The following is an 18,087-nucleotide window of genomic DNA, read 5'->3' on the forward strand; positions in this document are numbered from 1 at the left end:
AATTGACTTTGTAATTGTTATTGGCATGAAAATTCCATAAAAAATGTCAATAATATTTTAACTCAAAATTCGGAAACCATGTTACTGTTCTATGTACAGTTCTACACATATGTAGTTAACAATTATTAAAATATGTTTTATATCAAGCTTTCCCACATTTTATCATTTTCCAGGAGTATACTAACAGAAAAAAGGCACAGATGCCCAAATCAAAAATATTGAAAGCTATATTTTCATTAATTAGGTAGCCTAAAGGTAATGCTTAGGAAAGAAGTTAGACGATAGATGATAGATTTGTTATTATTGTATTTTACAGCTAATTTAGGACCTGTTATCATAAGAGATGCTAACAGAAAGCTAACACTAAAGGAAGGTTTACTTTTATTAGGTTATTTTTTATTTCAGGCTCAATAATTGTGATTCATTTCAGTTGATCTTTTAGAGAAAAAAAGCTGGTAACTGTAATCTTAATTGAATTGTAATTGAATATGGATAATTGAAAACGTAATTGTAACTGAAAAATTTGTTTTACCAAACAACACTTAATGACAACTTAATGACACCTTATTCATACTAATGACAGATAATAGCGTAATGTCAGCTTTATGTATAAAATTTGGATGGATGGATGGATGGATGGATGGATGGATGGATGGATTGATGTCAGTCATAACAGTTTAATGAATCATTGATGTGATTTGTGTATTCCTCTTTTAACCAGTGGTTAACTGCACGGACCCTGGAATCCCTGCCAACTCTATCAGAGAGAGTAAAATTGAACACGGGAACTTCACATTTGGCAGTGTTGTCTTTTACGACTGTAACCCTGGGTATTACCTGTTCGGCTCATCTGTTCTCACCTGTCAACCAGAGGGACACTGGGACAAACCTCTACCAGAATGCATTGGTGTGTGGTTTTATTTTTTTTTATAATTCTATAATTAGAGTAGGGGGGTTGTCATATGGCATATATACATACTGTATATACATATACATATATATATATATATATATACATATATATATATATATATATATATATATATATATATATATATAGTGTTTGACCTTGACAGGAGCACTTTCAGCTCTCACCATGGTGCTCATCAGAACCACAGGAAATCATTCCTGCCTGTGGCTATCAAACTTTGCAATTCCTAACTTTATCCCAACACCTTTATACAGTGTGTTTTTAGATAGATAGTTGATTATACTATATTTATGTTTATTTATATTATATTTTCATGCATATTTGCACATGTATTTAACCCATATTATTCATATTTATTCCTTGTGTTAAAACAATCATTGTCTTGGTCTCTGTTTACTTTTAATCACGTATCTATCTTGTGTTGGTATTTATATTCACTTTTAATATAATTTTTTACTTCGAGCCACTAAAACAAAAGTAATTTCCACCTTAATTATTTAAAGTCATTCTGATTCTAATTTTGATATAGTCCCCACTACTTTTACTCCTATAATTATTAGTAGGGGGGGGAACCTCTGGGTATCTCACGATACGATACACGATACAAAGCTCACGATAACTATTATCTCACGATATGACGATATTGTGATTATCAATGTATTGGTCAGAAATCAATCTACAATAATCTATAGCAACATTGCCAGAAAAAAAAAAGATTAAGTGAAAAAATAAATTTTTTATTTATATCTCTGAAAGACAATACATTGAAAAAGTGTCCTATGAACTGTGACACTATTTTTGTGCAACAATTTTGTAAATAAGTGTCAACATACCAATGTAAACGTATAAATATCTCTAACAGTGCTTTCTGTAAACAAAAAATAGGGTCTTTCTTACCAGTGACACCATTATAGTGCAATATTCCAGTAAACAATATATTGGTTTCTTCAACAAACAGTGACAAAATTTCTGTGAAGATGTACCTGCACATTTTAGTGAAAAAGCAGAAAAGGTTTTGAAAATAATAAAATGAATCTTGCATCCAAAAAATATATATATTTTCATATATATATATTTTCTATATATATTATATATATATATATATATATATATATATATATATATATATATATATATATATATATATATATATATATATATATATATATATATATAGCGCGAGCATATCGAGCGAAATATCGCGATATATTGATATATTTCAACACTCCTAATAATTATTAAAATGCTGGCCCAATGATAAGTTAATCAACAATGTTATTTGTTTTTATTTTGTTAGTATTTCTGCATAAAAAATACTGACTCACAACTGCCTTACTTAGTCACTGATTAGTTCACTTAGAATTATAAATAGCAAAGAATATTTGCTATACATATATCAAATATAGCAATCAATTTGTATTAAAATAACAAAGTGTTATTGTTTTCTTCATGTAGATTCAGAGGAACTTTCTGACAAATGGTTTTCGGAGTCTGTGCATAACTACAAACTAGCAAACATGTGTTTCTGACTTCAGTTAAGGTCCAGTAAAACATAAATAAAGTATTAATCATCCGTTCACTGTATAGAGTTTTTCTGAGGTTCCAGTGTTGCTTTCAAACACTAACTAGCTCAGTCACCGAATAACCATAACGAGATGACACATAACATTTCTCATGTCGAATGGGAGTGTGAATAATAAACATCTCCATAGGTGTCATAACAAGGAGGTTAAAGCTGTATGAGGTAAAGCTTATGACTAAAAAGCTTCCGTTACAAACTGGGATAATCACCAAGTTGGATTGAGTTTTTAAACTGTGCTAAATTTGATGTTTGTGCCACAATCACATAACCATTCATTTTTAAAGTTGTGCAGAACTATCCGTTTTAAATTAAGACCAGAAACCTACATTAAAATGTCAAGCATCATTGCGGTCTCATTGTTTCTGTTAGTTACAGCTGTGTCATTTTGATTTTGTGCGCAAATGATCTGATTTGGCTCAGTTTTGAGAGTTACATTTTCAAAAGAGGTGTAAGTTAGTCAGCAGGATGGCAACCGGGCACAGCTGCTGAATGAGATTTTATGGATACATAAAATAAAAATGAATCTCAGTCAGATTATGGGTAGAGGGAAAAAAAAACATGGCTTGATGTCAATGATACTGGCATTTATTTATTCATCCAATGATTTAACAGACTTTCACTGCTGACTGAGAAAGCAAGCAACAAAAAAAACTGTTTGCATCGTCAGATCTAGTTAGAATTAATGGGAATAGAAAGGAAAAGGTGCTGATGATTTTTTTTTTTTCCCGATGAAGCTAAAGAGTCTTCCAGAATGATTTTGTCGTTGAGTAAATCAACCGATCAGATTAAGAAGGGTAATGACTACAATAAACATCTCTGACATTGGAGTGCAGCCCTACAGGAGTTAAATGTCCTGAGTGATGTAAGAGGTTTGTCACAGGCAATAACTGTGTTTCACTTTAGGTTTATGCAGGCGCGTCTCACCCGTCGGTGGCAAAGCATGGTCCAAAAGAGGCAAGAAAATGGTAAAAAGTAACTAAAATGGGCCAAAAGCAGTCAAAAGTGGCAAAAAATGACAAAAAAAAGAGGTAGCGGATGTAATGGAAAATGGTAGCTTAAATGAGCAAAATGTAGCAAGCAATAGTGAAAGAAGGCAGAAATGTGGAACAAAATGTCAGGAAAAAAGGACACGTGATATTTATTGGGCAAAAGGTATCTTATTTGGATGAAAAGTGGCAAAAAGAAATGGTTAAACAATCGACAAAAATTGGATAAAAGTGGCAAAAAGAACATACAAACATTGAAAAAACAAGGGATATTTATTGGCAACAGGAAGCTAAAATCTGGAAAACAAAACAAAAAAGTGTCACATTTGTTGGAAAAGAGGCAAAAATGGGACCAATTAAGTTATTAAATGGCCAAAAAAAAAGGTAAAAATGGGTTAAAAGGTTCCCCCTTTTAAGGTTTTCTGGGGGAATAATAATTAAAATTAATAAAAATAAATAAATAACAGCTTTATCATAGTTTTATTAAATTAATTTAGTGAACTAAAGTGGGAGTCGATGGTTGCTCCTACCCTTACAACACCCTCACTTTTAAAATCGCTGCTCCACCCCTGGGTTTATGCGAATACTACATAGTTAGTTTGTCACTTTGCTTTCTCTGTTATTTTAAGCCTGCACAGCAGTAACTGTGTGACTAGGCACTTTAGACAAATATTTATCATTCCAAGCACAAAACGACAGTTAAATCATTTTGACTTCACTTTAAAAAAAAATATTGTGAGAGTCCAGTAGTTGTAATAGACGCCATAGCTTTTCTACAGTTTAAAAGTACAAATTGATAGTGTTATCTATTGTAAATTTGAATTCCTCTGTTAAGCTTTGTTTGCAACATTACTTCAGTGTATCTGCTGACTTACTACCATCAGCAGCAGCAGTGTATCCATCCGTCTTTGAATTGATAACCTGTCGTTCTCTCTCCCAGAGGTGTACTGCGGCCACCCAGGTACACCCCCCCACGCCGTCATGACTGGAGAGAAGTTTACCTTTGGTGCCACAGTTCGTTATTCCTGTCTTGGAGAAAGACAGCTCATAGGAGACTCATCCCTCACCTGCCAACTGAATGGACACTGGAGCGCTCCCCTTCCACACTGCTCTGGTACACACACAAGCACACAAAAACACACAATGTAAACCATTAAAAAATCTTGTCTTGTTATCTGTAATTTCCTATGGGCTCTTTTCTCCCATGCGCGTAAGTCCAAAAAGCCACGTAACGGCGCTTTTTTTTGGCTGCGTGCTATTCTCATCCTGTACTTAAGTCAGTCGCTGCACCCCAGTTACGCACTGTGGGTGGAGCAGCCACCCACACTGGAGAATGCTGTACGCGTATTCTCCGGTATGCGTAAGTCCTTTTCCTCTTACGTGCTTCTAACCCTGGAATAAGTGCTGCGCGATTAATTAAAACTCTGACAGACGCAGACTTCTGTCCATGTTGCTCACAGTGATTCAACTATTTTCATACTATGTCCAACGTAAAGCGACAGTTTGATCCACTACAGAATGAAACAAGCTGTCATATGTGGATCAGGATGGACCACAGACTGTTCCCACACATATTTTAATGAGGCTCAGCTCAGGTCGCTTTAAACAATTGATATTTAAAACTGTGTAATATGGAAGCCAATAGTTGTGTTTCATTGCAAACATCCCTCTGTATTAAAGCAGGACGTGCTGCGGCCGCGTTATTTCCTCATATCTCCAGCGCATCGAACTCGATCACCCTTTACAGCGATGATGATGATGATGATGATGATGATGATCAAGGAGAGAGATTTTAACTGTGACTCGGACAGTCGAATGCGGCTGATCCTCAGTCACACTGCAATAATCTGGTCAATGGTCAAATCAACCTGTTATATTGTTTATCAATGAAGGCGTTTCAAATTAAAAGTGAACTTTATCATTTTCACAGATTCCAATGACATTTACAAGCGTTGGTAAAACTCCATGTTCCGTGATTTCGAGACAGCCCAAAAAAATGACATCACCGCCTCCTTTCCTTCAACCCGCCTTCATTCACAAACGAAGCAGTTTTGCTCTATTTATGTGCGGTGGGCGTGTCAGGAACCTGGACCGGAGAATACGAGCAGAAGAGAAGTGCGTAACTGCAAGAAAGTGCTTATTTCCAGACGGGAGAATAGAGCCCTATATTATTTAAAATATTTAGAAAAACTTTTCGTTTCTTAGATTTCTGTCACAGCACAAGGACAGTCATATTGTGCAGCTCAGATATTTCCTATTGTGATTATTGCTTTGGCCCCTTTACTCCAGGGAAATTTGAATGGAATTCTCTTTGTGCTGTTTGAAGCTTTAAATACATGAAAACAAGAGCACTCAGGATATTTGGGGCTTGGCAGAGGTTTGTTCTGTCTCTTGGCCAGATAGTAGCAGTTATCTGGATCAGTGGTCCTGATGATAGTACCACGCAGTACAAGTGTGTGTACGAAATTTCTATCACCATTAATAACCATATAGTATGTGCAGTATGTATGGGCAAACCCACATTTTGGAAATGTGCAATCAGAATGTGAGCCATATTAAACTCTATGGGGTAATTGAGGAACCAATCTGGCATAACTGTGTCAAATTTCATAAAGATCTGTCGGTAACACTTTATTTGAAGTTTTATACATAAAGGCTGACATTACGCTGCCATTATTATGACATGACACCTGTCATTAGCATGAATAAGGTGTCATGAAGGCTGTCATTAAATGTTGTTCATTACCCTAACCCTTCAGTACCCTAACACTAACCTCTAACCCTAAGCCTATGTAACCCCCCTAGATCCCTCCACCTAACCCAAAAAATGCGTTACCAATCGCTCAATTACGAATCAAGATATGAATTTTCGAAATTTTGTCAATGATGAGTTAGGGGGATTTTCTTTTGACACAGATTACTAAATTCCCTGTAACTTTTTTCAGTGTGTAGATTTTTCCAAAGAATAAGAACACAAATGTTTCATGTGTGAATGGATGGTCGTCCTCCTTTCTTAATTAGTACGATTTAAAGGGCCAACATCACTCTTTTGTCCTCATCTGTTGAATAACTAAGCTGAAGAACCTTTTTATTCTTACACAATGAAAGTCTGTTAAATTCATATTACATTAGATTTAAGCCAAAACCTTTGCCATACCAATTAGTGAGATTATAGATGTCTGCGCAAAAGGAGTCAGGCTTTCTCATTTAACAAAAAGAAGCTAATAATGCATGAGCAGCTGCTTAATGAAGTGCACACGTGTACACACCTATGCAAGTATGTCATACATTTCCTGTACGTGGCTACACACTCAGCACACGTATGTAAAGCAAGCCTACATCAGTAGTATGCAACAAGCATACACAATTTCAAACGTATGCGCCCTCATCCATAACGTGATTAGTCAGCATTCATTACTGATGCGTTTGTAAGCATATGTATTGCATATGCATCAGTATTTACATGCTTAAAGTGCACTTTCTGTGGACACACATTGCTAAGCCCACTCGCATACATCCTCTTCATTTACCATATGTGTTTACATATGCATTCAACAGTGTTTGCATGCATCGAGTGGACACACACACACTCACTGATACATGCGGTTTGCACTCAGATGCAATCATTGCCAATAACAGCCACAATAAATCCCCTCATTTCCAGCCATGAGAGCCTTTGACCGGATGAATGCAGAATGTGCACTCCAGTATTGTGTGTGTGGACATGGGGACATTGGTCATCACACAGTGAGTAATACACCCATTGTGTGCACAACTCAAGGAACAGCATCCCTGCGACTATAAAGCATGAATAAATAACGCATCTGTCCGTCTGCTGGTCCATCTTCTTTTTAATGACAGTTCTATATTTCTTTCAGTAGTCTGTCATTTAAAGATGCGTATTTTTGTCTGGTCATTTCTTTTCTGCGTTCGTTTCCAAGAGAGAATTGAAGCAGCATCAGTGAAAGAGGTAGTTAGTGCTATCTGTGTTATGTGCCTTTTCACCATGCTCTGCTTTTGTCTGAAGTGAATACCAAACTGCCCCATTCCACAGACGCTCTAGAATAACCCATCACTCGGTTTGGTGCAGTGTTTATCTCTTCATGAGATCTTCAGCAGAAATAGAAATGACTTTCTTCACTTTTCTTTTTTGTCATGGCTCGGAAAGACATTTACACTTACACTACCTAATATTGGAGATATAATGGGTGAAGTTAGTGAATTAACAAGAAACACTGATTATTTTACCGAATTTAAATCCAAATTGTGCATGGTAGCATTGGTAGGTGATACAAGGTGGGTAAACTAAAAGTTGAGGATGTTTTTTTCCAGCAAAACAAATGACCGGGGACATAATTCAAGCTAATAAAACCGCCCGAAGCATCAGAGGTCAAACTGTGTTCATCATTCCTCATACCCACAGCTGGTTGCCTTTTAATGCTGGGCCAGCAGTTTTTATGGACAGAGCACTTCTGCCGTCAACAGAAATGAAAAAGTATCAGACCTCTAGGCTGTGTCAGGGTGACACACACACATAATGGTACATTTAGTCGTTTACAACTGAATTCCTCAACAATTCAGAGTCGAAACTTTGGATTTCCTTCCGATTTTCGGTTTCACTAATAGGACAACTGCCTTTTTTATGGATTTACGTTCATCATTTTTTAAACAAGTCGTGTGTGTTTTTGCCTGCTCTCATTTACAGGTGAGTCGACGGGCACTTGTGGGGATCCTGGCACTCCCGCTCATGCCACCAGGGAGGCAGGAAATTTCAAGGTGCGCAGCAAGGTCCGGTTTACCTGTGCAGTTGGTCACATGCTTCACGGCTCAGCAGAGAGGATCTGCTTCCCCAACGGGACGTGGTCAGGAAAACAGCCCTTCTGCAAACGTAAGAGACTTTCACATTTTTATTTGATATTAATATTTGCAAAATGAGTGACCTGACCATTGTAGGTTCTGATTAAGTATAACTAATAAATATTGTATATAAATGTGTATATTGTGCAATTCATCCATGCGTCATTTCTATACTGTACGTCAGTCTTATACACACTTTTCACAAACAATACAAAATAAATATAATCAAATTATTATGATCTTTCTAGTAATGTATTGTCTTTTAAACTTCCGCTTTGCATGTTTTTGGAGACAACATGGCAAGTGACGTTAACAGTGTTCTCCATACCTTTATTGGTCACTCATGTATATTATGTTGCTCCAGTTTATGCGTCCAATCATATCTGATTGGAAACACAATCACTAATAATCACTATTTGGAATAGTAAATTTAAACCAACCGTAAAGACAAAAGAAGGTGGGAACAATAGTGTGTAATGTATAATGGAAAGTATTATTATTTTATTTAAACTATTTGTACTAAAGACTTCATATTAGAGCACCTATTGGATCCATTTAGCCCTTATTCTCTTTAAGCATGTGCACAGGCGCTGAAAGCATTAAAGCAAGGGACGTTAGAGAGAAAGATGAGTGATTACCTTCTTTAAAATTCTCATTTTGGTACCGTGACAAAACTCCAGAAAGGTAGCTAAAAGTTGTTCGCTAACTCAAAGACACAAATATTGCGCATATAATAATGGAGCGACCCATATTGCTGAGGCTGACAACGGTGCTCTGCAGCAGATGGATAAATATCTCTGCTGCAGTTGGGTATTTTGTGCCAGCACATGGTGCTCTGTGATTAGATGCCAGATTGCCACCAAAAAAATCCATTAATTCTAGACACCTAAAGCCAAGTTCTTTTTAGATTGTGATTAATGGCTCATTGTGGAATTTGAGGGGTATTAGTTCACAAGAAGCTTTACATCTTTTCTACAAATTACCTCGAGCGTGCCATTAGGGTTACTTAATGTTTTGCCCATGTATATTAGATCGTGTGTATGCTAATTCTTTGGATGGCGTGACTGCCTCTGTCTGTCCTCTGTTTGTGCTGTTTCTTGCTTTTTACCTGCTCCCCCACTATGCCCACACCATGTCCCAGCTGCTCCACCTTTGTCCAGGCTCTGTCTGAAAACTTTGGTGTCAACGCTTAGTGTGACTGTCTAACCCTTCCTGTCAAGTCATATCTATTTTTAACTGTTTTGTTTTGTCCTTGTCATGCAATCTACCAAAACATGACACAGGGTTAAACCAAATATTGAGGCAAAGCTTTGACCGCTTCTGAACTTTTCTTCTCACCATTTACCTGCTCGGGGCAGTGCAGGCTTTAGTTTTAATCTAATCGACTAATGTACAATTTTTAGACTATTTTCTCTGCTAGGAAAGGACTTTTCTTTTCCCCCTCGAGAGGATTTAATTTTACCTAATGCCACCCTTTTTTTGGGGTGGTTTTTCCAATTTCACATGGTTGATGTTGTTGTCTAACCTCTGCCAGTCCCCGTCTTCCCCCCTTCCTCCTTTTTACTTACCCATTTTATTCCCTCTCTCTTCTTTTCTCTTTACTTCTCTTTAAATACTTCTCCCTCCCACATCACCCATCAGAATACCTGATTTTAAGATTTTATTTAAACATCTCTCCATGCCACAAGAGAACAGGCAGTGATTCACTGGAGCCTGAATGAGTTCCAGTCCTGTCTGTTTGTGATCTAAAGCCCGGTCTCGCATCAAAGCCCATCCATCCATTATTTAACACTTTTTATAGCCTCTGGAAAACAGGCACTGTGAATATTCTGCCTAATATGTCACACACACACCATTAAGGTTGCATTTGTCCATATGTCATTGTGTCCGTTTTGACAAAGGAAGAGTTATTTCAGAAACATTGTTCTTGGTTGAAGGACACATATGCTTACATAAATGCACACGTTTGTAATGCTGTAAACTTTGATGTAGACATGTTGACGCCTCATTGATGCGTTGATCCCCAAAGAGTCATTTGTGTCCGCGCAATTGAGAAACACACTTTCAGCATGTCTTCCCACAAGAGGCACCTTCAGATTTACAATCAGGGGATGGTTAGTGCAGAGCCTTTTTATAATTAGACAGGGCTTTTAACAAAACAATCTTCATTTCAGTAATCTTTTGACACCTCAGCTAAAAAGGAAAAGACGCACGTATAGCTCTGAAGCTGAAAGAACTTCAACCGTGGCTGCATGATGTTATTCCAATCTGCTGGTGACGATCACATACAGACTGTTCAATGATGGCTCATCAATGTGAGCTCCAGGTTTTGTGTACCATGAAACAGCTCCGCTCATTAACCTCTGTTAATTGAGCTGTGATGCTACATTGACTGTGGGTCCCCTCCCAGACTGAAGTGTTGGTGCATAGCTGACAACTTCAACACAAATCAAAAGTAATTTACAGGTGTGAGTAAAGAAACTGATTAATACACTGTTGGAATGTTAGCGTTTTATTTTTATGACTAAATGCTACAACGCGTCCCATCGAAAGGCTTTATAATAACTCAGGTGTTTAAACACTTCCTGTATCCTATAAATCACCGGTTCTTAAACTTTTGAGGCTCAAGTACCCCCTTTGTCTGACTACAATATTCTGCTTAGAAAACTATTTAAAAACAACTATAGTGATGGAATTATTGAGTGATAACACACATTTTAAAGAATCTCATTTTATAAATAAGTGGAAAGAAACAGTATTTAGTGCTTTTTTGGATTGTGACCCCATTTTAATATCAAGAATTTCTGGTGACATTTTTTTCTAGAATTAGTTTTTGATCATGTTTGAGCTCATATATATATATATATGTATATATATATATATATATATATATATATATATATATATATATATATATAGTGTTTTAGTTGAACTACATTTATATTTCACTAAGCGAAAGTATAGACACAGTTGTTTAAGATTGTGTGCTGTTACAATCTAAAAAAAACTTTTTCAAATTTTTCAAAAATCTATTTGAATTTTTCAGAAATTTAAAGTGACCCCATTTTAACTCCAGGCGACTCCACATGGGGTCCCGACCCCAATGTTGAAAACCGCTGATTTAGTTGCTCCTGAATAGATTTATTATTATAGTTTTTATAATTTCTGGTCATCTCACGCTTGGGGTGGGACCAAGACTGACACTTTGTTGATTTTCCACCATCGCATACCTCTCGGGGTACACGTACCCCCATTTGAGAAACACTGCTATAAATGACATCCATTTGAATTCCTCTTGACATATACACTGTAACCTGTTTCCCACCTCTGACTTTCTCATCCTTTGTCTTTACTTGTGTCGCAGCGGTACAGTGTGGGAACCCTGGCACTCCTGCTCATGGAAGCATTTCCCGTGTGGATGGCACTACTTTTTCCCATTCCATAGTGTATTCTTGTATGGATGGATATTTCCTCACTGGCTTGCCCACACGCCAGTGTCTGGCAAACGGCACCTGGTCTGGATCTCCACCAAACTGCACACGTGAGTGTTTTTTCATTTCTAAGATAGGATACATGTGGATGTCTTCAACAGAATCATCAGGACTTAAATGAAAAATCCATCACATATGAGGTAACTTGAGTGTCCACTGGCACACAAAATGTGAAATGAAACCATCCAGTCGTTTGTTTGTGGTCTGTGTAAGTCTTATACACAGAGAAAATTGCTCCGTTTCAAATTTTCCACGTTTGTGACATCACAAGCTATATCAGGAAAGAAAATACCCTTCCCTCCGCTGGTATCTCCACCCATGGACTCCACCTCCAACCTGATGAAAATTTTTGCGAAAGTTCGCCATTGTTTTTCTCGCTAGCGAAGGAGTGATGATGCGCTCACAGCAAACGCGGTGGTGCTTTTTGGTCACTCCATTGTGTGTGTGTGTGCGTATGTGTGTGTGTGTGTGGAGCTGGATGATAGGTGAGAGAGAGAAGGCCGATAACTTGTTCTCCGTATGTTTACAGCACTTATCATTAACAGCGCCGCTTTTACGGTTTAAATGATCAACTTAAGGAGTTACTAAAGGAGGATTTCACTCAGAATGTTGGCTTATTCAAGAAGTTAATAACTTTAATTTTGCCCTGGTAAATTGTGGAAGCCTCCCGCTGCCGCCATGTCACTGTAGCGGGAGGGAGGGGCTGCTGCCTCGGCTCTACAGACAGTGAAGGAGGCGGAGTTGTCGCTTGAAGTCGCTTGAAAAGTTCAAATTTTTCAACTTTGAGCGCCTAGGTTGCGCAGGACCTCTTGAAGTGGCGTCATTTACATTGATTTTGAATGTAATCTAGTCACTTCAGTCGCGTTCGGTGTCAACGCACCTTTAGTGTGTGCCACTCCGCTGAAGAGAGGGGCGGGGGTTGGGGGAGGTCTATGCAAATCCAGGGACACACCCCCCAAAACCGAGCGCTCTCTCATAGACCTCGATAATAGAGGGTCATAAACCAAACATCCCCTCTTGCCTAATTCGTGTTATCTTTTGACCACACACCAGCACAGATATGTCATTTTGACCACAGGGAACTGTTTTAAAAGGTGAACAATTGGTATAACATGTCCCCTTTAAATGTAGCAGATGTTACACATTTGACTTGTACGTGGGGTAGCCTGTTTGTGTCCGTTAAAGTTGTAGTATAAATGTAGTTGACAAAAGCAGCCTCTATGTAATGCAAATGAACATGATGAATATGTAAAACTCTCCGCAGATGATGTTGTTCTCAAGCTCTCCCAAAGGCAACACTGCGAGTGATCATTGCCGCTGCTAAAAAAGTCTGTGAGAAAAAGAAAAGTCTCTCCGAGTCATTTCCACCAGTGAAAAATTGAAACTGAGAGCCAGTTTTACTGTCTGCATCTCAGCAAATGGCCCTTGCTGTAATTAGGGATGGCCATAATCTATATTCAATTTGCTCTGGGATGACTATTAAATAAATTTATACTTTGTTCCTCTCACCAAAAAGCACCGTAGTCTCTCATCCGTATTTCTTTTTGGCTTGTTATCGAATCTAAGGAATAGATTAATGCTACGGCAGTACTTTTCATTTTAAAAAATGAAATGAGTCTTTGAATAGATTTGTGAATAGAGGAAGAGGAAGAAGATTGAAAATTGGATTCAGTAATAATGATTAAACACTGAATAGCTATTGCTTCTATTCAACCTTTTTTGTACATTGTGTTTATCATCAAAGTTTTCTCATTCATCATATCAGACTGTGTCACCTCAAAGCTAAGTGGTCAATTCAGCCTCATTGGTGACTGGCTCCCAGAGCCGTCCTTAAAAACAGACTCTTTCACGGTTCACAGCTAATCGATCATGTAGGTCAGCCGACCAACGTCACACAGCTTGTTGTTTGGCGTTTGAAATTAGCAAATTAATTAAAATTTAGGACAAAATTCTTGCTGAATATGAATGAAAAACCACAGAGCTTATTTTGTGTTTTTAATTTTCTTTTTTTAAATCAGCCCTTTACTTTTATTCTAGTCTTCATGCCTTAATTTAGAAGTGCTGCTGGATTCCCAGTGTGATGTGAAGATGTGATGTTGGAGGATGAATTTAATTTAAATCTTCACAAAAAAAATGAAGATTATCTGTTTAAAATGTAGCAAGATTCATCACCGTTTTTGAGATATTTTCACTCCGAGGAATTTTGTAAATTAGTAACTTAATTTAAAGATCCTATATGATGCAAATCAACTTTTTTTTTAGGTTTGAACCTTGTTAAAATGTTAATTCCTTGTCAAAAACACCCCCAAAGTACATCTCTGAGAAATCCTTACTAATCCTGTTCTCTGAGCAGCTGTTCTGCCCTTTTCTGAAAAACGAGCGGTTCCTCTGGTTCAAATTCTTGTGACGTCAAGAAGAGAGTCTGAACCGCCCTCTCCAGGAAGTGCCTGCTGCCAATGCCGTGCCTCCACAATGAACATACACTGCAGTGTATGCACTATTTGTTCATGCGGATGTGTACTCCGCTCTTCTGGTTTCCAGCTCATCTTGTGGTTTGCCGCATCGGCGCAGTGATATGTGTTCAGGCACTCCTTTGTAACCTGCCGTTCTAGTTAAAAGGAATATATCTTAGACTTTAGTGTCATATATGTAAAGCTACATACACAGATTGTGTTCTCTGCTGTTAACCACTCCCTGAGTAGCACCAGGGAGCAGACACATTTTTAGTACCTGTTCTATCGCCTCGTATCGCTGATCTGACGTGTTTGCGACACAGCGGTTGGACAAAACAAATGATTATCACTTTAAATGCACTATTCCTGTAGTTAGAAGAGCAGAGGAGGAGAAGAAAATGACTTAGCAGCTTAACACTCCGGTGAGAGTTTGAACAGATGAATGACTGCTGCTGCTGCTGCTGCTGAATAAACACACACCCTGAAGCTCTGAGACGGACTCACAATCACAATAGCCACTTAAATAGCCATGTGTTTTACTGTAATGTACAGTTTTTTGGCTGAAAACGCAACAGTGTATGGATAGCAAAAGAAAATCGCTTTGGTAATCACTGATCTCCCTCAGAACGAGGCATGCAGGCAAGTCAGCGTCTATAGACACGCCCACTCGTGAATATGCATTAGCAGGCACTAAACAGTCCGTTGCTCATGAAGTCACTTTTCAGAGGGATAAAACTCTGGAAAATGAACCTCAAATACTATGTTTTTGGGGTTCTTAGAACAAATAGAGATGGGTGAAAAATAGATGAGCCTCATGATATTTCATAAAATTTTAATCATCAATGTGTGCGTGAATATTATGATGGAAATAAAAATAGAATTTTACTTTGAGAATTTTATACAGGACTACAAAACACTGAGAAAACCATGGCAAATAAAGCAGAAAAGGTAACTTATTTGGGTTTACAGTATAAATTTAAATAGTTTTAAAGTAATTTTAAAGATAACAGCAGTTTTGGCCGGACAGTTGCACCCCATGATATAGTGACACTATATCATGTGTCTGGGTTGTTTTTTCCTTCAAAGTTAATGCATATATAGGATAAGTATTACATTTAGGTATCTTTTTATGCAATTAAACTTTTTTTTTACTGAAAAAAATGAAGTTGGACAGAAAATGTATACGTCATGTTACCGACCGACATATACTGACTTGATGTCTCCTTCTGTGTTAATACACTTAAATGTTACATTTCAACAGCACTGATCTGAATTCAAGCCATGGGCAAACAGGAAGGGCAATTTAAGAGTGCAATGAGTTGCAATCAATTATTGTTTTAAAACTCTTTAAAGCACTCCCTAATCATGCATATACCATACCGGTTTTAGATTGTTTTTTGGGGTGTGTTATTATTATTATGGAAATCTACCAGCATACACTATACAGGTATGTCTGATAAAATAAAGTCAAAAATGGACCAAAAGAACTTTTGTGGAGTTTATTCCAGAGCTCTGGAATGATCAAAAAGGTACAGATGAAGAGGTCTCTCGTGGAAAAGAAAAAATGGAAATCAAACAGTAACAGCCCAAATTTCTGATAGGATAAAAAGTAAAACTGATCAGAAAGGCTGTTATTGGCTAATCACATAACAGAGGGGAAGGGGCACCTGCAATAACTTTGTTTTGAGATTGTCTGACACTGAGAATCTCCTGTGAGAACAAGACATGTTTTGTGAATTTGTCTTAGAAAAACAGTGGTTCACTGGGGAAACAGAGCTCTAACATGAAGGGAGGGAGAAATATACAGTACATATATAAGCATCTATATTGGCATATATAAGCTCAGAATTATAATGTGCATATAATTCTACCATTACATAGTTTATAAACGCTGTGATGTGATGTCTTGGTTGCTGGAGCCACCAAATGAGATCTTGAGCTGAAAGATTTGTCTACTTCTGGTGTCATTTATTTATTAATGCACATGAAGACGGGCTGGTGTCGTCTTGGCTCATCGTTCCAGTGAGAAGGGGTCCAAAATGTGCAGACGTGTGGATGACAACTCCTTCCCTTTTTCTCCCTTTTTAAAACTATAACTAAAGCACCTTGAAACTTTCTGTCCTGTGTGGGTGACATCATCTTTAGTGCTTCTTTTTTTGGCAAAGTCATAAATGAGCAGTGGCCCCAATGCCCCGCCCATAAACCTACCTGACCCTATCCAAGATGAATACCTCACATGGAGGAGCTATCAGCTCATCCCTCATCGTACAGTGTATGGCCATGCCGTGCAGCTGCATATCAGTCAAGGGGGCCATGATGACCCCTGTCATCAAAATGTCTCCATTGAGCATGTGAGCATCAGAGCTGAACCATTGGGTTGACAGTGAGCAATGGAAGCGGAAGGCCAGCTCTGATGAATTGCATCTAGCCCTGCTTCCCATGTACAGCTGTGTAGGCTTTGTTTACCACACAGGAAGGAGAAACAGGATGGACTATGGACAGAGTCTGTCTGGACAGCGTGATGCTGTGTGTAATGAACTGTTTTGAAACCTTGAGCACTGACGTGAATGGAACTTTGACATAGACCACCTGCCTTAACATTGTTGCACATGATGGTTTTTTTCCTAAATACCAGGAGGCTCGTAGATAGCGCTACAGCTCTGCGAAAATTGTTTGTGACTGCTTTGAGGAACATGACAAAGAGCTCCAGGTGTTGTGTTGGCTCTTAATTTCCCTCGGGTCAGGGATGTTTTGGTGTCACAACAAAGACCTAGATAAAAGGAGGCAGGTGGCTGTCATAATTTGACCTGTAAAATGTACATCAACAGAAAAACATATGTAGTAGGGTGGTACAAATACATACCTTTTCCTAAACCGGCTGGATGTTTTTGGAAGAATTAAGTCAAGATTTATTAGCTTCTCTAAAAACTGCTGTTGGAGTGCCTTTCTAAATACCTAAGAGTTGAGATGATTCTGTCCTGCCTCACCACATCCAGGATTACACTTCAAATAAGTACAAGGTCTCAACTTTTTTAGGGTCCTGGCCCCCCTGCATATTTTTGATTGACCCTGTACATATGCACCTGGAATAACATTGGTTTGTTACAGGAGATATTTTTAACATTGGATGCATTGGAAACACAACCAGCATAATCTTCCCCTAAAGGCTCTTCTGTTCTTCTATTTATCACTTTAAACCAGGGTTTTTCAACCTTGGGGGAGTGGCCCCATGTGTGATTGCTTGGAAATAAAATGGGATCGCCTGAAATGTCGAGTAATAAAAAACTGAAAATAAATGACTGAATAAAATAATATTTTATAATTGAATTTTTTTATTTATCTATTTTTGCACAATAAAAAAAAATAATACATAATGTCATAGGTAGAAGAAGAGGCAGAAAGCTCAAAGAGTGTAAATAATAGTTAGTTATCCCTTTTCAAATTAAAACACCACACAAAATCTCTGACAACTGTATTTTATACTTTCACTTTCTCAAATATAAATCTAGTTCAAATAAAATGCAGGACAAAAATATCTCAGCTGGCGCATATATTGTCACTTTGTGCAATACTGGCTACTCTGCATTTGTAACACAGTATAAAGAACTCATTTTAGAGGAAAAAAAAGTCTGCGGTTGCTAGAAATTATTAATATATAAATAGAGTCACGACAACAAAAAGGTGGGTAACCCGCTGCTTTAAACCAACAGATAAACCATTGTAAGATTACCTGAAACACAGAATGTAACACATTAATACTTTCTAATGACATAGCATAATCTACACA

At 37.7% G+C, this 18,087-nt stretch overlaps 1 protein-coding gene across 1 annotated transcript in view; it reads left to right on the top strand.

The window, feature by feature from the left end:
* Positions 1 to 18,087, top strand: part of LOC114477864 (CUB and sushi domain-containing protein 3-like) — a 243,390-nt gene that overhangs the window by 197,165 nt on the left and 28,138 nt on the right. Inside the window, 4 exon segments of the mRNA XM_028470524.1 lie at positions 722 to 907; positions 4,440 to 4,613; positions 8,205 to 8,387; positions 11,721 to 11,897. Coding sequence (XP_028326325.1) covers positions 722 to 907; positions 4,440 to 4,613; positions 8,205 to 8,387; positions 11,721 to 11,897 — 720 coding nt within the window.

This window comes from Gouania willdenowi, chromosome 16 (genome assembly GCF_900634775.1).
Source record: "Gouania willdenowi chromosome 16, fGouWil2.1, whole genome shotgun sequence".
Taxonomy (NCBI): domain Eukaryota; kingdom Metazoa; phylum Chordata; class Actinopteri; order Blenniiformes; family Gobiesocidae; genus Gouania; species Gouania willdenowi.